The sequence below is a fragment of the Macrosteles quadrilineatus genome, unplaced genomic scaffold (genome assembly GCF_028750875.1).
Source record: "Macrosteles quadrilineatus isolate MER2022 unplaced genomic scaffold, UCM_ALF_1.0 Scaffold_8__2_contigs__length_117827958, whole genome shotgun sequence".
Lineage (NCBI taxonomy): Eukaryota > Metazoa > Arthropoda > Insecta > Hemiptera > Cicadellidae > Macrosteles > Macrosteles quadrilineatus.
This window is the reverse complement of record NW_026542601.1, coordinates 7,468,271-7,493,295: the sequence shown is the minus strand read 5'-3', so window position 1 is coordinate 7,493,295 and position 25,025 is coordinate 7,468,271. Positions and strand designations below refer to the sequence as shown.

Here is a 25,025-nt window from a genome sequence, read left to right as displayed (position 1 = left end):
CAACTTCAATATGTTTTTACATCATAGTACAAGTGTTGCCCACTGTTACAGACCTGCGCCTGTAGAGGACAACGCCGGGTGGATGGGTTACCTGACCAAGGCTGCCACTCTGTCAGCCAAGTATCTCCCCACACAGGTGACAGACGTGTTCAGTCAGGGCAGCTTCCTGTGTGTGCGTGCACCTGCCTGTCCACGGCTACAGACGGCTTGTGCAGTCGCCACGTTAGTATATACATAATGCAGCCTGTTAGCTAGTTAGGATAGTTGAAGCTGGGAGATTTAAAGTCAGTATGTCTCATTGATGTACAGTTTTTGGATGTTCTTATTTAAGAATAAGTGTTAAAATATGTTTAGGATTATAGGCTATATTTTTCTTTGTAGTAATTCTCATATTAGTTTGATGTGATGTATCAACGAAAATGATACATATATCTTTATATAACATTGTAACCAGGGTCTAAGCTGCGGTAGCATTTTTAGCATTATGCTATACACAACTTAAAATGCTACATTGTTTTAGCAAGCTATAGCAAATTTGCTACAAATAAAATTGAAGACATAATGTTTAAACATGTAATATTACTAGAAATTTTTTAAATGCTTAAAGAATAATATTGTTGCTGCAGTTATCTGTGAGTTTTTGGATTTTTGGCCAGTTCGACTGGGGGTTAGGTTTTTCTTCCTTAAATATATTCCTTTCCATTTTGTCTAAATTAACTCAAATGTCTAATGCCACAAGTCTACAGCTGTATTTACGATATTTCTTCCACAGGATACAGAGAGTGCTGCGTCTACTGGTAGCCCCTCTACTGATGGCTTCCTCTACATATACAACCTGGACACATCGAGGGTGGGGAGACCACCCTGGTCAAGCAGTACAGGTACAAGCAATATCTGTCTCTAGAGTACTAAAATGTTTCTAGATTGAGTTTTTTTGACAGAAAAATTGAGTTTAGAACTATATTAATTTTTATATGAGTCGGCCAAGATCATTTACAATTCTAAAAATCTTAAGTGTCAATGGTTAGTATGTTAATGTATCAATTATTGTCATTGCAATAATCGGAATTAGATTCAGAACCAAATTAATATATCACTCGCACAATTTTTTAACAGAAGGTAGAATGCACAACTTCATAGAATTGACAGAGTATAGCTTGGGGAGTTAGATTGTTGAATCTTACCTGCGGGGACTAGTGTGCTTACATCTGTACTTGTCGGGTCCGGCCGACGGTCGAATGGTAGCTCAGTTCGCTAAGGTGGGTTGTTACACTGAGGATTGTAGCAGGAGAGGCCCATAGTAAACGGTGTTTGGCTTAGTGGAAATTGACGGCATTATTGCACTTAAAACTAAAAGGGATTGTACACAAAAGCTTATTTTTACATTAATGCGGAGGAGGACATGGATTTTTCCTTTTTTTTGCTTTCATTTTAGTTAAATATAGAATATCATGTTGAAATAAATATATTATAAAAGACATAACCTACTAAATTGACAGAAAAATATAATAAAAATAGGCAAAGGGCTTAAAGTGTTAAGTTTATTGGGAGAAAAACAACCTTTTCAGTTAATAGACTTTAAAAACTGATTCCAAGCATTTATTCCTGATAATTAACAGATTAACAAATTTTAATAAATTATTGACAGAGATTTCAAGTTGACTGTACTAGTTTTCGTTGAATATTTCCTTTGATGTTAGTGAGAGGTATAGTATTGTCTGTAATGTTCAGTGTAGATTTTTACTGACTTTGTGTTCTCAGGTTGGATGGTAAAGCGGAGACGATCACAGACGTAGTGAGTGTCGGAGGAGAAATCCCCCCTTCGTCCAATCCGCTGCCAATCGACAAAACCGACTCCCCCACCCCAGGTAGATATTGTTGAGAGTTAGCTAGGTTAAACGCTATAATCAAGGCCTACAGTCTGGCAATCTGGAGCCTTAGCTCTTTGCCTACACAATTTTCAAATGGCCTCTTTACTAGGTTTTGTTTACCTAGATAGGTTAGCTAGTGATTTGTTGATTGGAGTATTACAAAAGGCATTATTGTTGTAAAGTCAAAACATTTTATAGAAACTTCAATATTTCTTTTAGTTTGTAACATTTAAATTTGGTTGTCTTTAAATAATGAACTGAAGTTATAAACAGCTTTAAAAAATTGAGTCATAACCAGATGAAGTAAATTCATGGTTGCAAAATGATTGTATTTTGATTAATATAGAAACGACAAATTCTACTCCCACTAGTTACCTGCTAGTGTCGATCATTCTAATTGCCAATCGAAAACATATTTCACTCCAAGCCAACAACTTAGGTTTAATTTTCTCTAGATGTTTCTATCTAGTGTTTTAAACATACCAAACGGTTATCTTTATGTTTTTCTTGAAAAAATGGACAATTTTGAACTTTTAATAACTTTCTTTTATGGTTTAGACAGCTGTTCACAATAGAATATTCTTTTAAACGTAAGTCATCAAAATAGTCTTTCCAATTCTGCTGAGAATGAACAATAAATGAAACGCTATTAAAAATATCATTTTTTTTTTGTAAAAATATAGCCTAAGATAAAAATTTCCCAAAAAAATATAAAAATCCTTAAGCTATTTTCCAATTAAGTAATAATAAAAAAACCATAACATTTTCACTACGAGTAGGTTTTTAGATTTATTTTAAATTTCAGAACTACTGCTTTTAATTTTGCACACTTTCGTCATTTCGACGATGTGAATAAGAATCGTCTTAACTTTGTATAAAATTGACCAATTGCTGGAATTTATCTATATCAAAATTTCCAGAATATTTTTTTTGTGATCTTTCTTGCAGTCTTAGGACATAATAAAGAGGGCACTGTTTCCAGCTGGTCTTACTTGGTACAGTCTTGTATCGGTTTTATAGTTGAAACTAACTGTAGTATTTGGCAAAATCAAATTCTATCTTGATATTATTCTCGTTGGTTTAGCAATATATTTTATAATACATGGTCAGAACTGAAAAATTATAACTCAGCTGAATTTTTTTGTAAACACAATTAATTGCAAGTGTATACAAATTTTTCAGACAATCAAAATAAACAATTGCATACTAATTGTTTTGACGTCACCATACCATGTGTGTTGATTATCATCTGTTCACTAAGTCAGAAAATAAAATCTCAGATCTCAGCAGTATTGGAAAGGTTTTACGGTTTTATGGTGCGTTTTCTTATTTCCCTGTTTTTCCCATGCATGCTTAGACTTCCTACCAAACTACATGTGAAGTGTAAATCTCTTGTTTTTATTTCATTTGTCACTTATCCAGTGTGTGCAGATGTAGAGTAGTTTAGTTTGGGTGGCAGCTGTTTTGTTTGTAACTACTAACAGACATTTTTACCGGGAACTAAATCTTAGTCCAATTTTTTATTTGAACTTAAAAAAAAAAAACAGAAACATTAGGGAAGAAAATTCTTGTTTAATTAAATTGTTGTAAATTTTTAAGTTTGCTTCTACAGTTTTTTTGATACATTACTTTAACATAACGCTTCACTACAAGTTTTTCTGATAGCTTGGATCTGCTTCCAACACATACAACTTAGTTAAACATTATAAAATACACCCAGTTAAGGAACAGCTATTGCAAATGTAGCAAACACTTTCCTAGTCTCAAAAAAAAAAAAAATTCTATCGTGTTTAAGTTCCGGCATGTAATATTTCAAGTAAAATTTCAAAATGTAATTATATTTGTTTTCATACTAATATTTAACCATATTTGGAAACGCTATTCTGTCTCAATAAAAAAACGTAGGGCCTACCGTTAATTTTGGTCGTAAAACTCCCCTTTAAAGTTTGTCAGAATAGTATTAACTAGACGTAGGAAATATTTAATTCACCAACATCTATAATCAAATTCTGATTTCTGAGTGATAGGCTAGACATGCTTGGATGTAATCTTAGTTGCTTCATCACCTTGGTTACTAGATTCAATATTTTTAACTAACATTTAGTTTCGGAACCATTGTAGTTTGGTGTAATTTTACTTTATATCCAAATTTTAGATATTCTTTAGAAACATAGTGCTAATTTTTAAAACTAATATGATTTAAATTAATGACAAAACTTGGGTATCAATTTATCTCTTAAGCTAGAAGTAGTTGTATTTTTAAGGGGAATAACCCAAACTGTCTCAAATTATTGTTTGAAGTATAGGGAATTTTACCTGTCCTCTTAATCTTGAAAGTGAAATATAAATTTTTCCACTCTTCTATCGTAGGCCTATTAAACATTTAAGAATTTCTTTCAGATTATAAAAATTAGATATAGGCCTAATTATAACTGCCAGTTATTATGGAAAATTGTAACAAAATTGGGTACTAAAATAATAATGATGGGAATATGATAAAACTACATTGTTACGTTACATGCACATGAGCGAGTAAGTGGTGAGTGCATGTAACCTGTGCCCATTGAAACAAGAAATAATAAGTATTCTATTTTCTATTTTCAACAAATTGATAAGTGCTGTCACTGAGGAACTAAGTTATCCTTTGTTTATTGAGCGATATTTTTGGGAATCTAGTAACCCAGGTTGTATCTGATGTGGTTGCGTCCAAAGAGCTTCGTTTGGGTTTAAGCAAGTAAAATAATCATGCCAACTCATGTTAGAGTTATAACTTGATTCATTACACTTTATGATTGTATAAAGTGGACTTTATCATATTGCACAGTACAGAACATGTATTTCATTTCTGAAAATAATATTACTTAGGAGTTTTTACGAAACAATGTGTTTTTTTCTCCATATAATTTTATTCAATTTTTTTATCGCATTAAGCTAACCTTTCAACCAGAAGTTTATACGTATATCGTATATCCTAACCTATCCTAACTTAAACAAGATTTTTGAATATAAAATTTGAACCTAAAAAATATAGTAGTCAGATAGCGGAAGTGCAAACTTCTATCCACCCACAACACACCCAGTAGAGTTAGTTGCATGTATGCATGTGAGGTTATGTTGCCGCCAACTCTTGTTTGTGTTGTCTACCAGGCCTGTGTAGCTCCTCCTACGCGGGCATTCTCAAAGGACACTCGCCCGGCCACATGTCAGGTAGTATGTGTTGATTACCAGCTTGTTCCCGGAGTAAGCTCCGTTTCCTTCCTGCGTGGAAACAGGAGAAGGATGAAGAGTCAATTATCCTACTGTCAGTTGATCAATTTTTTTGTTTGGGTACTTGCAACACAACATAATTCATTGTTCCAAATTTATGTCCTCTATTCTTACTTCCAGTAATAAGGATTCTAAATAAAAATTAGTTCAATTTTTGTTTTTGGATTATTCACATCAGTCCTGGAACAAAGCTGGGATAATTGACTCTCTGTACAATTGATTGGTTTCTGTCATCCCAATTGGCTTTTTGGCTTGTCAAAATGAATGTTGCACTAGTTCTACAATTGTTATATTAGTTATAAGGACATGCCAGGTTTTCATATTCAAACATGGATGATAAAAAATATTTTTTTACCTGGAAAATAATTGAATTTTTATCTGTTCTAATATAAACTGACTAATTAATTTAATAATTTGTTTACTTGATTATATTATCAATGACCATGGATGGTATTATGTTCTTTTTATTTTTTTCACTAATTGTGATAAATTAAAAGTATTTAGGATCTTTCAGAAGAAATCCTTAACACAGCATTGGATTCAATTGTTTTTGTTCAATAACTATCTACCTGGTAATATGCTCCTTGCATATTTAACAGGAATTGTTTAATTACATTATCTTAATTTAACAAGCCATACAAAAATTTCTTTATGTTCAGAATAAGAACTTTCACAAGCCATAAAGTGTAGTGTGCCTCTTACTAAGGAGGCTCTCCTTTACCCACACTGGAATGAAATAGAGTTTACTTACGGAACAAACTGATAAACTTAATTCTTTGCTACTGTATCAATAATATTTAACTAACCACTTCTCCATAAGCCGAATATCACAGAAAATTTTTGGAGCTATGTTATTTTAAGCGAGAATCTTTTTTTGCTATTGAAAATTATGGGTCACTAAGGACCGTGATGTAGGTAAGCACCATAATTTCAATGTTTCAAGTTATAACTCTAACATAATGTAAAGCTATAAAGCACTTCTTAATTAAAAGATCTAATATAAAAAAGTGTCTGATAAGGACATGTAATACTTGAATACTTTACAATGAAATGGCAACCATACAAAGTAGGTATTTTAAGCCAAGTATGAATGGACTACCGATACATAGAATTTTGTCTCTTTTGCTAATTCCATGTGACTAATAATCAAACTATTTTTGCTCAATGACAGCTCTTATCGACTTGCAACTCTTTGCAAAACCTATACTTGCAGCTAACAAATAAAATCTGATCTCTTAAGGGACCCCAAAGGACATATTTAAACTTAACCATCTAGAGTGATTGTGGTACACAATTGGAAACAAAATAACATAATTTACTATTTTGAAGTAACACTTAAAATTTTTTTGCACTTACAAATTTCTTCATATTCTTCAGGAGGCATATTCAGTACATTGCGTTGTACTGAATAGCAAGACTATGTATACCATATTGGTAAATGTACCAAGTCAATTTGAGGAACTAACCTCCATTGGAATAACTAGTTAGTATATTTCAGTTTAATCTGTTGTTCTTATTTAGTAGAACCAAAACATCAATTTTTACCTAAGGAACATGTCCACTGAGTATCGGGAGAGAGTTTCGAAACACCCTTTATGTTAACATTGTATTTGATTAAATTTCAAATTTATTTTCTTTCTAGGCTCTTCTTGACATTAGACAAATTCTAATGACGACTTTTGTTTCACAAAATGATGGTTTTTTTAAAATTCAGACGTTACAATGTTTATATTAGAAGCTATCCAAACTGGCTTCCATAGACTCCAAATCTTTAGGAGATGACAACGCCATTTAATAGGCAAAAAAACTGACCGATGTTTTGAATGCGTTTTTAACGTGTGTAAAACGTCAGCCAGTATTTTCGCCAGGTCAATGAAACAGTTCCCGAAAATTTTGATTCAACAATAATGTTAGCTGTGATCATTTATATAACGTATTATTTCTTATTATAGTATTATATTATAGTATTATTATAGTAACTTGTTATTTCTGAAGGGATTTGTACGTAATATTTTGTATTGTGTTTAACAATGTTTTCATTGTGTTCTCGTGTTTAACACTTGGGCTGTTTTCAGACTCTGAGAAGTTCCACGAGATGAACCTGGCCACGTCTTCGCCGCCCAAAGACGGGTTCCGCCTCACCGATGACTCAGAGTTCCCTCCGGTCTCTACTGATTGAACGTGTAAATATTCCCGGCACCAATGTATATTATATTTATTAAGTCTTTCTGTTCCGTTATGTGGATCACAATTTCGACGTTTATTTTATTCACTCTAAATAAATCAAATTCTTTGTAGATTGGTCTTTTTGTCATCCCACATGAGTACACATCAGTAATTTTTGTAATCGAGGTCATTATTTGTGAAATTTGTGACTGTAGTGTCCGAATGGTAGGCCTAATGGTATTGTAAAAAAACAAAATTGTGTTTAGACGATTTTAATTTATTTTTTATTTTTGTTCTTCATCACCATTTTCATTTTTCTTATCCTTTTGTGTCTTGGTTCTATGTTTTCGTTCGGTGACTGGAATACCTGCACACAAAACAAGACATTTTATTTTTCCTACCTACAGTTACCTAACAATGTACATGTTCTCTCACTGATTTGAGAAAGCAAAGTGGCTAATTCGCTCACCAGTGAGACAATGTTAACATTGTATCACTCTAATTACTTTGTCTCACTCCAGATTTGCAACGTGAAGGCACGAAATAGTGAGCGCGTAACATGCAGGCAACGTCGTATGCGGGCGAAATACGTTGGCAGCACTGGCTGTAAATCAGCTGGTCAGCTGTTGTACTGTTGTATTTGTCACTTCACATTAAATGTTATATTAAAAGTTCACTTCTGTGTAAAAATAGGTTATGTTTCTTCACAAATGTTTTTGTTTTATGGTAACTGTAGGAAAAGTATAATGTGCAACTGGAGTTCAAAGTACAATTGCCTCACTCGAGAAACCATTCCTCACTCGCCTACGGCTCGTGAGTAAGGATTTCTCTCGAGTGAGTCAATTGCTCACTTTTCTCACTAGTTGCACTGTTTGTTCTAAAGGCTATAATAATTGTATAAAAAACTAAACATTTTTTAAAACTAAGACCATTTGATAAAAGGTCTTATTTATTATCTTAGAATTTAAGGAATGGCCAATTGGCTGATTAGGATTATTATGTACAAGGATGGACAGAGCTTAACAGAGCAAAACAGAAAACTTAATATTTTGTCCTAGTTTAGGAACTTCATCTGGAAGGAGAAGAAAGAAGACTGGACGAAATTAAGTTTTCAGTGTTGTGTTATGTGTGTTACCAAGGCTAATCTGGACTCTGTTTACCAGGTCAGCTAGCTGATCCCTATCCTTGTACATAATAATCCTTATTTATGATCTAAAAATCCGTAAGCTTATAGGATTAATTTCATTGATTAACTTTTATGTAATCTACAAGAGGGGTATATTTTTTTAAAGTTTTTATATTCCCTTTATTTACATTTGGCAAATGCTTTGATTTTACAATTTACACTAACATATTTTGCAAAAGAGTATGTACTATGTATTGTAAGTTCATGACAGTCATTGAAAACGTGCAAAATTGAATAAGATGTATTTTTAGCATCATTGAGGACTTATTGGTGTGAGTTTATAAATAGTAACACACACTTATGGAAAGAATCGTTTTGGGTAATGGACTCTAGTCTTGGTCTTGCTACCAGATTTTGGAAGGGAGCCTTCACAGACAGATTCATTTAAAAGAAACATCTTTATATCAGTGATACCCATCCTGCCTGAAAGCGGGCACGCTCAGAGACAGACGGACGGACTAAAATTTCCTCTCCATGATGTCGTATGTCACAAGTACTTCTGTTTTTTCTTTACCTTATGGATGATAATTTTTCAAAAAAATGGTTGCACAACACGGTATGCTATTTCATAGCCACCGAAGTCGTGAAAGCACGAGGTGAAGGATGGGAAGGGATAGTCAGTTTACTTGCAGACTCCTGCGGCTGTGTGCAGTACAAAAAAATCCGTTCTCATGAGCCCGTCTGTCTCTGCGCCGAAGCCTACTCTTACAACTGCTTAGTAAATGTTGACTTACCTGACTACCGCAGATGTGATCTACAGGTAAACAGTCTCGACATGTGTTGCAGTGCTGCCATCGCGGCTTCACACATCTCCTACACTCATCACAGTGCTTGTACGTTCGGCCATTCTGTCAAAGATAAATCAGTTAGACTCGTTAACACATCACGACCTTGCATTTGGTTTCGTGTAGGCCATAATACAATGTTGGAGTCCAGTTTCAACCGATGCGTCTAAAAGCATTTCCAACTAAGGTGACTTGCAGGGAGTCGTATATAGCTTACAATAATTTAATTTATGTTAGTTTGATTACAAAAAAATAGCACTAGCACGAGCAATCCACCCGCTGACAACAGATGAGTGGATACTTTCTACGATACTGGATTCTACTATTCACTACGTAAGGGTGGACGTCCTATAACAAAGGTCGAATCATTGAAACAGGCCTAAACAAAATATACATTTTTGGTTGAAAAAAGTATTTGCAGTCAGAACATAAGAAAGCTAATACAATTTGAATTTAGTTTCTTTCTACATTCCTTTACAGTTTACATTTAAACACTTTCAAAAAGAAGAATCTAAGCTCTCATAGTCCTAGTTTGTAATAAATAGCTGGTAGAAATCTTCTCCTCACACATATAAAAAGAATCATACCCACTACACAACACTGTAACTAACTGGAAAGCTGCTGCCTTTATAACAATATTCTCATTTGTGTTCTTGTTTGTTTTTAATCGTATGATGAGAAATATCCAAGCATAGCATGTAAAGCAGTTTGTCATGTTATTGGAGACAGATGGAACAGATTCTAAATGCAGTATCCAATAGTCAATGATATTGTTAATGGATCAGATTAGACAAGAGGACTTAAACTATACTCCGTTTGAAGTTCATTTTCATTAAAGGTGGTTTCATGGAACTTCATAAATCAAACGTCTGGATTATTGCAGACATTTTCCATTACGATGAGTAAAAAACTATATTTCACAACGTTGTGGGATCTGGAATTTTAGCACGTCCTCAAATGAGAAAGAATTTAAAACATGACAAGATTAATAAACAAACTAAAGCTGAAAAATCACATTGAATAAACCACACAGAAAACTCTATAACAACATACAAAACAGTCGGCTAGAGCCAGAAACCAGGTTAGGTTCCAGATCCCAAAACGTAGTGAAAACATGTGTATTTGTGATAGAAAATGTCTACAATCATCCATCAAATTCCATCTAAATTTTTCATTGGATAAATTACCTTAGAAGTGCATGCGTTGCATTTCTTGCAATGGTTGTTTTCGGGTGAAACCCATTTTGAGCAAGGCTGACAAAATCTGTAGCCTTCAGATTCTGGTAGAACAAACTGAGACGGGTCTAGGTTGGTAAACAACCTTGCGGGTGATCCTAACTTGCGTTTCGAACCTGAAAATGATTGTAATTCTGTACATTTTTGCAGCATAAATATACCAACTATCGATCAAATTTTATGTGGACGGCCTTTATTGCTGTCTGGTAATCTGGAGATTTTAAAGATTTATTTTATGTAAGGCCTACCTATTGTTATCCACACTGCAAGTGTTTAGCAGTAGTTTACAATACAGTTTTTTACAAACATTCAGTAAGGATTTTTGCTGAGACAACAATGATGCTTAGAAACAAAGAATACAATCCCTTTAAGAATCACACTTTGTTAAACAGTCTGAAAATATTTGAATTTCTGATAGTTCCCGCGGCGACCACTAGGTAGACTATCGCGAGCGTGCGGCCAAGTCAGCTGACTGAATGAGACAAAGAATTCGCTTAGAGAGAGAGAAAAAGTAGTGCGGCCGCCACACTGAGCGATCCTGGCGGCGGCTGCGCTAAGCACATTTTGGCGGCAAAATTCCAGTCTGACTATTCTCCATAAGCATTTAGCTTCTTAAAGGGTTTGTATTCATTGTTTCTAAGCATCATTGTTGTCTCAGCAAAAATCCTTACTGAATGTTTGTAAAAAACTGTTTTGTAAACTACTGCTAAACACTTGCAGTGTGGATAACAATAGGTAGGCCTTACATAAATTATTATTTGACTCTCAAAACTATATTTACGTAGGAGTAAGGCCTACATATAAAAATATCAATTTTAACAAGTTTGTTTGTATTTGTAATAAACTTACAAAAACCACAAACATGAGAATACAAAAAAAATACCATGATTTTATGCAATGATGATACTTGTCATGAACAAAGTCTTCTTTTAAGTTAATTTAAGAATAAACTTCTTGGCTGATTATAAAACAATTTATACAAATATATCCTAAATGCCGTTTTCCTCTCTTCTGCCTCGATTTTCCTGTTATTTTTCTGGGGGAAAAATTTGGATAGCGCAACTGTCCAATGCTGCATATACTCAACAACTTATTTTTTTAACTATAATATCATATTTTTATCATTCAAGCAGTTTTTGAACTTACTATAATCCCTGTGATTGTCGTACTCAACTTTGTAGTCCAACATCTTCAAGTGAGGCAACTTTTGTGTGACATGTCGCTCCCGGAAATATGGGAAAATCCAAACCACTGTTGAACATTATAATTGTTAATACCTTGTCAGCAATTTTCATTGTAACTATAAAGGTTACAACTCCATGTAACTAGAGTGATCAGAAAAACTTGCTGATGTAAAAAAAGATGCATCTAAAAGGCAACACCTTTTTTCTTGAGTACAATGATAGTATGGTTTAACAAAGGACTCTACATACACTAGAAGTAGAAAAATAAATTAGAAGAAATAAAACGTCTTTATAGGCTATATTTATTTAACACTTCCATGTTGATTGTAGCTTATGATTTTTAAATCCTTTTTTCAATCAATAACACCCTACGTTATCGAATTTTTCGGAGACTAGACTATAAGACTTACCTTTCAGATCATTTTCAGGGTTCTTTTTCGAGTAGAGTTTGGAGAAATGTTTGATAGTTGCGGTTAAAGGGTCACGTGTCCACCAAACGGAGGATCAATGACCAGCGCTCCTCGATCAAAACCTGACAGAAACTTTCGCAAAACTCTCTTCGGCTCGGGACTAGAGGAGTAGAAGTATCGATTGAACATATTGAACCACACAAACTTGTCACAGGCCAGAACGAATGCTGAAACATTTCAACAAGTGATTGAAATAGAATTTAATATATGATTACTATATTCCCGTAACTGCGGGAGACAATGGTGATGTCTTCACGACCGCAACAGATACTCAAGATATTTACACAACCACTTACGATGATGATGTTTCTGTGACCGAGGAAGACGTCTACACAACTGTGTGAGATATTCAAGATTTTCACCAATCATAGAACACAATTGTAATGTTTTGGTGACCACAGGAGATGATGGTGATGTCGACCACGGGAGATGTTCAGAATGTTGCCATGATCACAGCATTTCTTCATTAATGACAATTCTTAATACTTTAGTTTTAGGTTTTAAAAACTATCTCTGTAAGCAATTCAGGTAGTTAAGGAAAAAATATTTGTATTGTTATCAAAAGAAACTAATTAAAAATGCTCTTAAAAAATCTTAGAATAATTAAACATCTCCAAACTAGGCCTATTTTTGTTATTGTTACCATTGTAATTTAACTGATGGACAAAAGAGAAACGTACAAAAACTTGCTACAACTGAAACAATCACCAAGTTAAATAACTTCTTGATCAGCATTGTACGTGTTATTAAATTAACGGAAAATAAATAAAAGAAACGCCATATAACACTTAAAACATTTATTTACGCTTATACTGTTACTCACAAGACGGTAAATATACAAAAAAAGATGGTAAGTGGTGATCGATTTCGATTGGGGTGTCTTTTCGGTTGGAGTGTATAAGCGTAAATATATGTTTTTAAAGTGTTGTAAGACGTTTCTTTTATTTACTTTCCATAATCACCAAGTTGGGAGCCTTTTCAAAAAATGCATCTTGTGGGCGTCATAATGAGTTCTTAGTATGAAATTTTAATCTATTTTCTTTAATCTAAATTCTAATACAATTTCAGATCTCTTAGTAAAGAGTTAAGTCTTAAGTCGGAACAGGTTTAGACTGTGGCATAGATTTAAAACTTATTAATGCTGGTTTCTTCATAATTTCGAATGTACAGGATTGATGACCAATGTGTACAATACATTTTTCAGCTAAATAGTTCTACTCACATATCTATGGTCTGTATCCAATAAAAGTGATTCCATTCTGCTATTCATTGCTTGAATGTGTTCGTGGATTCGTGGAGTTCCGATGCACAAAACTCTTGATACATCCGCTCGCTGTAGATTGTCCACAATCACCTTAACAGACAAATCATTATTTAAATTTGAGAAAAATTAGTAAAATATTTGTGAAGATATATTTTCTCTGAATTAAACCTCTGCATGATAAAATCTTTTTAGCGAGTTATTGCGTGATATAGACCTAGGCAATAAAAATAATTCAAATTTAAAGAATGTAAAACACTTCTTTATTGATACATTTCAATTTGTAAAAACATACAAATAGGACATGATAGAGAGAGGACTCACCATGTAGCCTAAATAATTTTAATTTAAATAACTTCTGAAATCTATACTTATAAAAGGCAAAGCCCTCACTGACTCACTGACACACTCACTCATCACTAATTCTCCCACTTCCCATTTACCTAGGAGGCTGAAATTCGGTACACCGATTCTTTGGCATTAAATAGGAAAACTAGTAGTTTTTATTCTGATCGGGCTCTCGGGCTCCGCCCCAGTGGCTCTGGAGTTTCCCATGTTAACCTTATGATTTTTCATATTTAAAAGGAATTAATGAATCTTAACAGCTGTTTCAATTAAACAAGTTGGTTCTGTTCTATGATCGAGTTAGCGTAGGGCGAACGAGGTAACCTGAAGGCAAGGTGAGCGCAGCGAACGAGCTCCAACCCAAAGGTGAGTGAGCGTAGCGAACGAACTTCAACCAGGACGTGATTGAGCCAGGCGAACGAGCTCATCTTGAAAATTAAGAAATTTAACGGGGCAAAGCCCGCGGGTACAGCTAGTAGATATATATATATACTAGCTGTACCCGCGGGCTTTGCCCCGTTTTACTTCATAAGTATTCGCATGGCTCATTCACGTCCTGGTTAAAGTTCGTTCGCTACGCTCACTCACCTTTAGGTTGGAGCTCGTTCGCTGCGCTCACTTGCCTTCAGGTTAGCTCGTTCGCTACGCTAACTCGCCTCCAGGTTGAAGTTCATTCGCTACACTCACTCACCTTTTGGTTGCAAATTAGGTGTTGTCATAAATAAAAAAATAATAATAGTGCTGCACCCTGTTGGTAATCCTTGTAACTTTTGTGCTATTGAACATCATAGAACAGAATAACTTGTTTAACTGAAAACAGCTGTTAAGATTCATTAATTCCTTTTAAATATGAAAAACCATAAGGTTAACATGGGGAACTACAGAGCCACTGGGGCGGAGCCCGAAAGGATTTTTGGGATAATAATATGCTTTAATGTTAATCGGGAATGTGAGCTATCATCATGCCAAACTTCAGCCCAATCCGTCCAGTAGTTTATGCGTGATTGAGCAACACACACACACACACACAAACACACACACAAACTCACAAACTTTCAGATTTATAATATTAGTAAGATATATTTTTATATTGGTAGGCCTGCTATGAACAGCTCGTGACATCTAAGCTGGCATTTGGCCTAGCGAGGGCAGTGTAGGCGGGAGGAGGGTGAAGGTAAGGAAAGGACTGGACTGCAATCATTTCAGCCTTTTTGAACTAGACACTAGTAGCGATCGGCCTTAGACGTCACGAGCTGTATCTGATAGGTTCTAGTACTATAATTGTAGTACAAATACCTTGGTGCTAATTGATGAAAACAGATACTGTGCCTCCTTTTTGTTGCCTTCTTTTGTCCTGAGAATCTGTAAAACCAGAATGTATAAGAAACAAAAAAATTGAAAACTGAAAAAAAATAAAGGGTAGTTGAGATAATGACAAAAAAAATTATAGAACAAAATCTGCATCTACTTTTACTAACACAATAGTTTCTCATAGAATACCTGATCTCAATCAGTAAGAAGGCTAACTTAATGATAAAAGTAGTCCCATACATTCAGAATTATGAAAATAACATTCAAATGAAAATATAAGTTAGGTTTTGTACATGCCTACATACTTTTGACGGATGTGAGAGAATCGTGTCTGGTATTACTGTTTGAACTTGGTGTGACTGATGATTATCTCTCCTGGCTGCAAGGTCCAGCTCATTGCAAGAGTGGCAATAAAGTCTCTCCTTGGGTAAAACATTGCGGACTTCTTGTAACCTGAGAATAAAGTATCAAACTAAAGTATGAATAGGCTGATAGTTTCTGATAGAGCTGAAGTGTGGAATTTACAGGAAAGACAATGGGCAGACACCAAGTTGGAGAAATGAGATTTTTACGAGGGCTTGGAAGAAAAAAGGATAGGGTAGAGTTTGGAATAAAGGTTAGAAGAGGGGTGGTTAAAGATATTAGAATAGTAAATGCAAGGCTAGGATCTTTTGGACGTGTGAAAATAAAGAAATCCTCTATACACAGAGTTGATGGTGGGTATAACGAATGTGACAGAGAAAAATACATACAAGAAGGTAAGTGCGGTAGATAAGGACAAAGGATGTAAAGATGAGAGGAGAAAGATGTCAGATTGTGAAGGTAGAGGAACTGAAGGCAGGGATGGGAGAGGGTAGAGAGGCCAAGTTGATGCCCACACATAGAAAATAACCACAACTACAGAGGATGTATAAATAATTTTCAACATATTCAGATTTTTCTAACAAATAATTTTTACTTTCCCCCCTATACTTAACCCTCCCAGTGTTACTTGACGAAAATTCGACAAGCAGCACACTTTGTGTAGTGTTACTTGTCGATTTTTCGACACGCAGACATCGTTTACGGCGAAGGCTCTATGACTGACTGAATCGGATTGAACTGGATCGAGTTAGGTATCGTTCTTTCCGTAATATTCTAAGCTTTCTCCAGAGGTCTGTCTCTAAGCGCTATTCATTTTAGTTCCGAAAATATTGTAGCAGACAGCTGACGTGCGTGTATTTGTAAACAGCTAGGTTCCCCCGGACCGATGACTGATGTGTTTTATTACGTTTATCATTGTTTTAGTGTTAAAAATCAAAAGTAGTGATATACGTGGTGCATTATAAGAAGATTTAAGTGGTTTTGAAGTGCTGGTTGATGATCCTGAAGAAGTAGGTAGTGATATTGATGTAAATTATCAGCCAGATTCCTAGCTATGGTTAGGCTATGCATTCTTAGCTAAACGCTATGTACTGAAATCAGTTTTTTGCCCATAACTTATTTATTTGCAAATATACTTCCTTATATTATTATATATTTGTAATCCTCATAAAATTTAGAACAAAGTGGCTATTTTCAAATATTTATAGGCCTATAATTTATACAATTTCATTGAGCGCGAACTTATTATTTTTTTTGAAAATTTTTGAAATTATATTTTTTTACCTAAAAATTTTTTTTTTGAAAAAATGTTCTTTATGTTTTATATATAATATTGAAGCCCATGATTTTCCAAACAAAATGGTATATAGAACATTAGAATTAACATTGTTTTAAGCTTCTCAGATCCGTTTTAATAAAACCTTGCAAATGCGCCAAAAATAGGTGGACATTAAGGCCTAAACTATGGACACTTGGAGGGTTAATAGCCTATAAGGAGAAAATATTTTTTCGTTAACATTTTTGAGTTTTGGGTAGGGTAGTAATATCCGTTTTAGGGTCCACCTAAACCCATAAAAGTGGTTTTTCGAAGTGATGTCCCTGTGGAAGTATACAGATTTATCTACAAAATACACCTGTCGTCTGACTTTTATGACATTTTTTATTTGGCAAGAAAAAAACAGCACAAACAGTTAAAAGTTTGTATAAATTTACTTTTAACAAAATTTATTTGTTAAACATAAAGTATTACAAACATAGTCCTTTATGTTTTCTTACCTCTCTTCTAACAGCTCATAGTTTACAACTGGCAACTTGTTCCGCTCTTGGTCCCACAATTGTTTGATCTTGTCAGTCAGTTTGTCTCCTACCCGTAGATAGAAGCTGCAGTCCTTTCTGTCCCGATATGTTGAACAGGCATAGAACTCCTGTTTCTGGTCTTTGTCGATCTTGACAAACTTTAATGTTGGGCCTGTAAAGGTCCATCCATGACTAAGACATTATAGGACCCGTGCACAAATTAAGCAATTTAATAGGGTCTAAAACTTGTTTCCGAGGCAAAATGAATCTAGTGCGATACCGATTTACCTTATCAAGATCATGTTTGTTTATAACAGTTATTAAGTGAATAAAACTAGGTACTAATAAATGGTAAAATTGTTGATTTAAGAGCTAGCCTATGTGATTTACCTACATTGATTGCTGTTATAAAAAAGTAACATATTTAAAATACATTTTCATAAACTTTAATACTTTTCAATGAAATGGTGACCATTGATTTTTAATTTATGACTAATAGCTAGTCGGCATTCAGTTTAGATCGCGGCAATGTCAACTGGTACCGTGTGTGCAACAGGCCTGTTTTTCGTTGTACTTTCATTGAAATTGTAAAATGTTGTTAGTTTTATGTGTTTTAACTATGACGACGCTACTTCAGCTGAATGTTCCACGTCTGACGATGGCATTTAATGCCGAAACGACCGTAACTAAAGTTACAACATTTTGAGATTTAGACGAAGGTAAATACCTATTTTTAATTAATATCACAGCTCAGTGGCTAAAATGGATTTTAATTGATAAATTAACTCAAATTTTGTACATACACTAGTAACAAGACTACAAGATCGTGCCACTCATCTCCATTCATACTTTGCTTAAAATACCTACCGGTACCTTCGAGTAATGGTCACCATTTCACTTAAAAGTAAAAAAAGCAGGTTATAGAAACTTAGGCCTATAAGAGTAATTTATTTTCCTGTTTAATTTACCAATTTTTGGAAACTAAATAAACTGTTGGACACGACAGGTCTGGAATAATTGTACCTTGAATGTATAACTTAAGGCATGATTTACCAAACTTAGGACTCACACACTCACCATGGGGACATTTTGGATTATTTTTTAAATTCCTACAGTCAACTTCAACGACTGCCATGGAAGTACAGTCTGAAAAAAACAAAATTACTTAGGCTATTTTAGTTGCGGTAGGTGTAATAGCTGGGGAGTGAGAATTTTTCACAGAGATTTTCTCCCTAATCTTTGTATTTCACCTATTTTTGGTGTAAAACATTCCAAACCTCTCCCACCCCCTATGTTTGGGGCGAGAAATTCAATGGAACCATCACCGTAGGCCTACATATGAACCCATAAATAAGCTAACCAATTCATTGCAAACAAATCACATAGGCAGAACAGAAAATTTGTCTTAAGGATGTTAACCCAAGAATTAGAATGGGGTAAAAGACAGTTTCTTAACTGGGCTAGGCCTATGCTAAATATCATTGATTTAAACAGTCAAATTGAAAATATCGAGGCTGCATTTTAATTTACGTCCTACATTTACTCACATATGCAAACTAAAGTGCAACCAATATCAATTAAATATTTCAAACTATATCAAATATAAAATGAAACTGTCATAACCTAACCTAACCAATCAAACTTGATAATGAAAAAATCGATTGAAGGTAGGCCTACTAATCAAATCGATATTAGCATAGCCCAGTTAAGAAACTGTACGTACCGCTTTGAGTTATACTAACTACTTAAAAGTAACTTAGTATTAATATTTGTTTATCATTAAAAGATAAGCAAATATAAAATATCATTCATGGCTAAACAATCTTGCTAGCCTAACAATTATACTAACTTACAATAGGCTAATTAATATTAATAACTTATTTGTTTGTTAAGTATTTATAGCTAACTAAACAATCTTTCTATCGATTATACTAACTTACAATAACTTAATTAATATTGTATAATAATAATATAATAATATAATATAAGTTACTTGTTTGTTACGTATTTTTGTTGATAACTGAAAAACTGAACATGCAGTGTGTCCACAGGGGTACCACTTTTTTGTACTAAATTTCCCTGAAAAATGTACAAGATTTCCTAATGTAGGTACAAGATCTTACAAAAGATAGAGTAATGCTATGTACTTTATATGGCTCTCTGTGTTATACCATAGAGACTAACCAAAGTTCTTTGACGTTTTTATCCTTGTGGTGGCACCTTGACGCTCCCCCATAGAAATAAAACCATTAAATTAATCAGGTCTCCTCTCACCTTCACACTTAATAACATAAAACTCATTGTTCTAATTATTTGATAAAGAGGAACGCCCTCTTGTTAAATTTGACTTTAATCTCAGAAGTGAATGCCTACTAAACTTTAATGCAGAATTCTGACTTTTTTCATAACACAAGTAGACTTCTCATACCATTGTAAATTTTGAGGCTCGTTTTTCGTGTTTAGTTCATGTCCGGTGACACTGACCGCTAGTATCGACGAAATTGTTTTTCTATTATTTTAGGATTGATTTCATTATTTGCGCTATACTGTTTGACATAACTACGGGACAAGCTATTGTTTATGATAAGATCGTTTTATTTGGCTAATGGCTGAACGAAGTTTTAAAAGAAACTAACTGAAATAACAAGAAACAAATTATAAACAAAACATCACCTCTACAGTTCACAGCGGCAGAAATAACAATAAAATTGGCTTCAGCTGTTCCATAAGAATGAGAAATCCACTAAGGCAGTACATTTGCTTATCTATGTATTTTATTATAGCCGGTAATTTATTGTTATAAAATTACATAGAGTAAGTTATGGCATGTGGTCTATACAATTCGGGTGAGGTTCATAATGTCCAAATTTCACAAACTCCAACGTCTAAAATATTAAATAAACAGTGCGTTTCATAACCTCCAAACTTCATAAACTCCAAAACTATAACTTCCAAATAAGCACAGTTTCACAATGTCCAAATTTCACAAACTCCAACGATAATATATTAAATAAACAGTGCGTTTCATAACCTCCAAATTTCATAAAATCCAAAACTATAATTTTCAAATAATCACCGATTCACAATGTCCAAATTTCACAAACTCCAACTTTTAAATATCAAATAAACAGAGCGGTTCATAACCTCCAAGTTTCATAAGCTCCAACGGTACAGTCTCTGCCATAAGTCAATCGGGATACCGAGGCGGACGGGCCGAATGAACCTCTCTGTTTTACACAAACATACATTCACTCAACCTGCTCTGCTGCACTTATTTGTTAACATAAAAATTTCAAATTGATATATTATTTTTCTGGAAAAACCAGTGCTCATTACTATGTAGCTAGTTTTTACCTTAACATAATTGTTATAATTTATTTAGGCAAATTAAAACAGATGATTGTTTTTTAACACCATAAAAAACATGAAAAATGTAGTAAGCGAGGAACTTTTTTATTTTTTGGTCAGGAAAAAAAATCCTGCTGCAAAGTTTTAGATCGAAGAATGAATTTTATTTTTTATTTGAAGCTTTTTTTGATACGGAGCCTGCTTGTATCATTTTTAAGCGATTAAAAATAGGCCTAAAATCGCTTGGCGCGGCATTGGCGCTAGGAGTTTGGCCGGCTCAGCATCAGTTTGCGGGATATAGAAACTGAGTTTCTAGCATTTAATCATCATTATATTACATCAAATATGTCATTACATTACGAAGAATGGTAACTTAATTTACAGGCGTATGTTTGTGCATTTTAATGCTTACCGGTAGTCTATAGTTAACAAAATTTTTTGATATAAATGCTTTCCCGATTGTAATTTCGGAAATTGTCTTCGTGAAATGTGGAGATAATTTAAGTTCTTGGTAAAACCCACTGAATTAGCGACCTGGCCCAGTTATTATTTCTACTTTTATTCTCCTTTCGTTAAGGTAAACTAAATTAGTGTAAATGCATCCCTTTGACTAAACTTTACCCTAGATTTGGTTCTGGTCCAAATAATAGAAACAAAAATAGAAACTACTCTTATTCTAAGTTTATGTGGTGGAATTCCTGCTAAAAGTGCGATTGACTTTACATTCTATCGAAATAGGCCTATTTAAAACGTTCAGCGGGTTCATAGTTGAGACCATGGTTGAGACCACATTACAATACCTATTTATTTGTTTCTTCATCCTCTTTAGCCATTTAGTTGTTAGATAGTATTACATGTTATATTCAATTGATATATTATAATTTTATTTTAAAACATTTAACGAGTTTATATTCATCTATATTTGAAAAAGCTAATCAACGGCTCACGACTAACATTTTTGCCACTGCAGTGCATGGTTAGGGTTTGATTACCCATTTGTCGAAACCAATCACGAAATTACGTTTCTCCAGCATTGACATGCATATAAAGAAAAGGAAACTACCTCAAAATATTATTGTTATAGGTTTTGCCCTGTACTTTATTCATACTATGCATGCTAGTCTATATGATCTTAACCCCTTTTCCTTTTTGAAACAGAATGTACCTAGTTAAAACCTTCTCCAAACAAAATTAATAAATCCCGCTCACTGGAACTTGTCATAGTAATTGCTTTAGTGAAAAAATATATTGTCTCTACGAACTTTTTTAGTTTAATTCTCAGGTTAGTTCCAGAGTAGCCGTTGAGGTCATTCCACTTTAAACAAAATATTGATTAAACACTAAAGTAAGCGTCAAATGTTCATGTCTATGCTTCAACTGTATTTTGTATTTTAACTGTATTTTAACTGTATTTTGTGTAACAGAAACGTTTAGAATATATCATCTCATTATAATGTTTTTGAAATAAAAACAAAGCAGGAGTTTTCCATTTAATATTGAATCCATAATTAATTAGTGAAAGTGGCTATTGATTGTTAAACATTCCTTCAACACAATAATACGCTTGAAATATGAAGACATGTAAACAAAGTAAAATAATTTTGTAGACTTCGTAAACATATGTTTTAAAATGAAAATACCCCCGCCGCAGCAAACCTGCAGTTGCGTTACATACATTACATACACTCCAGCCAGCTGTTATCTTATTCTTAATGTATTGTTATTGCCTATTCGTGGTTCAGGAAATAAAACATGACATTTGTAGTTTATTTTATTTATCGATATTACTTTTATATAATCAGGTATATTGACAGTATGACCTATCACCTAACTGTCCTGTTCACCTGTTTGGTCCTGTTAGGAATCAAAGAAGTCTAGAGTTAACAAAATACTGTACTAAGGCAGAATTTTGTGGAGTGAATTAAAATATCAGTAACTAGTCAAGCGGATGTACTATAAATCCGTTATGGACGGGCGTGAGAAAAAAATAATGAAGGTCAACAAGGCACATTCTGGCGCCAAATATGAAGCACCCGAAAAGTCGCAAATGTACACAACATACTTAAAACAGTGCGCGCGCGTGAGCTTTTTACTATTCTCTTGGATACAGGTTCTTTTCCTGATTATCGTATGATATTATATCAAAACTTAAATATAATTTTTCAAGTCCTCTGCTCATAGATACTACGCACTATGTTCAAGTTGAGATAATCTTCGTCCTCTACTGTTAGACTCACACAATCAACAACAATTTTATCATGAATTATTTCGCTTATTTTTTTTTATAAATAAAATCGATATTCAATCCTTTAACTCGTATTTCAGTAGATCAAGACCAGAGATAATGTTCTCCATCTCTAAGTAGTTGTTTTTTCAATTGGTAAATTTAATTTAAGAATTACTAGCTCTTATGTTTGCTGTTGTTTTACTAAATGCGATGCATTTTTTCATTGTAAATTAGGCACAGTTTATCTGAAATCACCAAACACAATACAGGAATCCCACCAAAGATTGATATCTCAAACTCTTGGTGTCTTAATAATTAAACCTGTCAATGTTCAACAGTTCAATAATACACCAGCTACTCATTCACTAGGATGGACTTTCATTAAACTGTGTGACACTTCACAATAAAAAACACGGAAGTAAAATAATTCGGGAAAAAACTCCTTTGCAATGTGTATCCTTAAATTCGTGATATTACTGTTTAACCTAGCAAAATAAATGGAATAAAATACAAATAAAAATGAAATAAATGTTGATTTACGTATCATTGATTGCAGATAAGTATTAAAACGATTATAATTATTGTTGAATCGTGAGTCAGCAGTGTGCTTTAGGTAAATAATGAATAGCTCAAACGAAAGCTGGTATTTCACTAAAGGTTTTTAGTCCAAAACATATAGGTTAATGTAATTAGAACTGCTGTAATACATCTTTAACTGAAAACATAGTGTTCGCAATGTACAAATTCATTGATAGAGCATTGAAGTTTTGTTATTAATTGTTGTAAGCAATTTAAGCTGGTTGGTATTACTAAAATATGTTTTATAAATAATAAAAACTAGCGAACCTGGCACACGTAACCGTGCACCAATTTACACAGTTTACAAATTTAAATATAACGGTCTCAACCCCTACGTCAAATAATGCTGATTCACAGTGGTTATTACAAATATGATCAATAATGTAGCCATAAGGTAAATAAAAATTAGTACGTTGAGCGCGATATTATAGTCGAGAACACTATTTTTAGAGATAGCATGGTAATGAAAACTCAGACAAATCCCGTCGATAGACTTAACTTATGAAACTCACTAATCAGAGGGGAGCCAATCCATCACCCGATGTCTTCTAACGAACAAGAATGGTCAATTCAGCTTGGATGCTTATTAAAAGGGAATCGTGTGGTGATTCCCAAACAACTTCGTGCAAGAATTAATTTTTGAAAGAACTTCATGAGGCTCATGTGGGTATAGTTCGCATGAAGGGACTAGCTCGTTCGTATGTTTGGTGGCCTAAAATGATGCAGACATTGAGAATATGACTTTAAATTGTTTGGGATGTCAACGAGTACAGCATGAATCACCCAAAGCACCAGTTCACCATTGGGAATATCCTTCAAGGCCTATGCAAAGAATTCATGTTGATTTTGCTGGACCAAATGGTTAAAATTATGGCCATTTACTGTAGGCATCCACAATTAGTAGAAAATAATGGCCATAAAATGGTCCAGCAAAATCAACATGAATTCTTTGCATAGGCCTTGAAGGATATTCCCAATGGTGAACTGGTGCTTTGGGTGATTCATGCTGTACTCGATAACTCACTCCATATAGGAGTAAAGAGCCAGTTTGCGAATTTTGAATAACGAAATATTTGCCAAATATACATGTTTTGTACGATACATACCAGCTTTTAACAAGATTTTTGTGACAACTTTCAACGATAGCCAACGGTACAAATCTTAATATATGTTTCCCTTATTTGTATACAGTAGTACAAATTACAGTTGACTAAGTATAATCATGCATACATCTTAAATGCTTCCAAACACGTTTTTGTTTATCGTTTTTTTAATTTGCCCAAGATTTCTGTACGTTAATCATACTATTTCCCTCCCTTCCCATAGCACATTAGGATTGCAGATACATAAATCTAACTGCCACAAACGGTTCCCTCATTCTGCTCTGCCACATTAACTACTTCCTTCACTACTTTCTACGTCGTGGTCCTGTTTAACCCTATCTTCCCCTATCTTCCCCTATCTTCCCATAGCATTTTAGGATTGCAGATACATTAATCTAATTGTCACAACAGTTCCCACACTCCGCACTGCTAGCTTGGTTGGGCGAGTCATCAGTCCCAACCCTAGTCCATCGGGAGAACGCGTCTCGTTGTACCGCCGTCTACTTGTACCTCGATACCTAGGGACA

General features: G+C 34.0%; 1 protein-coding gene and 1 pseudogene across 1 annotated transcript; one reads left to right on the top strand and one right to left on the bottom strand.

Annotated features, from left to right (window-relative positions):
* LOC128999539 (WD repeat domain phosphoinositide-interacting protein 2-like) overlaps positions 1-7,420 on the top strand; it is an 86,314-nt pseudogene extending 78,894 nt beyond the window's left edge.
* Positions 7,421-7,560: 140 nt separating this feature from the next.
* Positions 7,561-19,346, bottom strand: LOC129000981 (rRNA N6-adenosine-methyltransferase ZCCHC4-like). The gene is given in 13 exon segments (XM_054428096.1): positions 7,561-7,671; positions 9,225-9,338; positions 10,463-10,626; positions 11,657-11,761; positions 12,105-12,179; positions 12,182-12,316; positions 12,319-12,331; positions 13,387-13,518; positions 15,067-15,132; positions 15,387-15,534; positions 17,221-17,413; positions 18,319-18,387; positions 19,235-19,346. Coding segments are annotated over 12 exon segments (1,293 nt in total). The 5' UTR covers positions 18,377-18,387; positions 19,235-19,346; the 3' UTR covers positions 7,561-7,581.
* Positions 19,347-25,025: the final 5,679 nt, after the last annotated feature.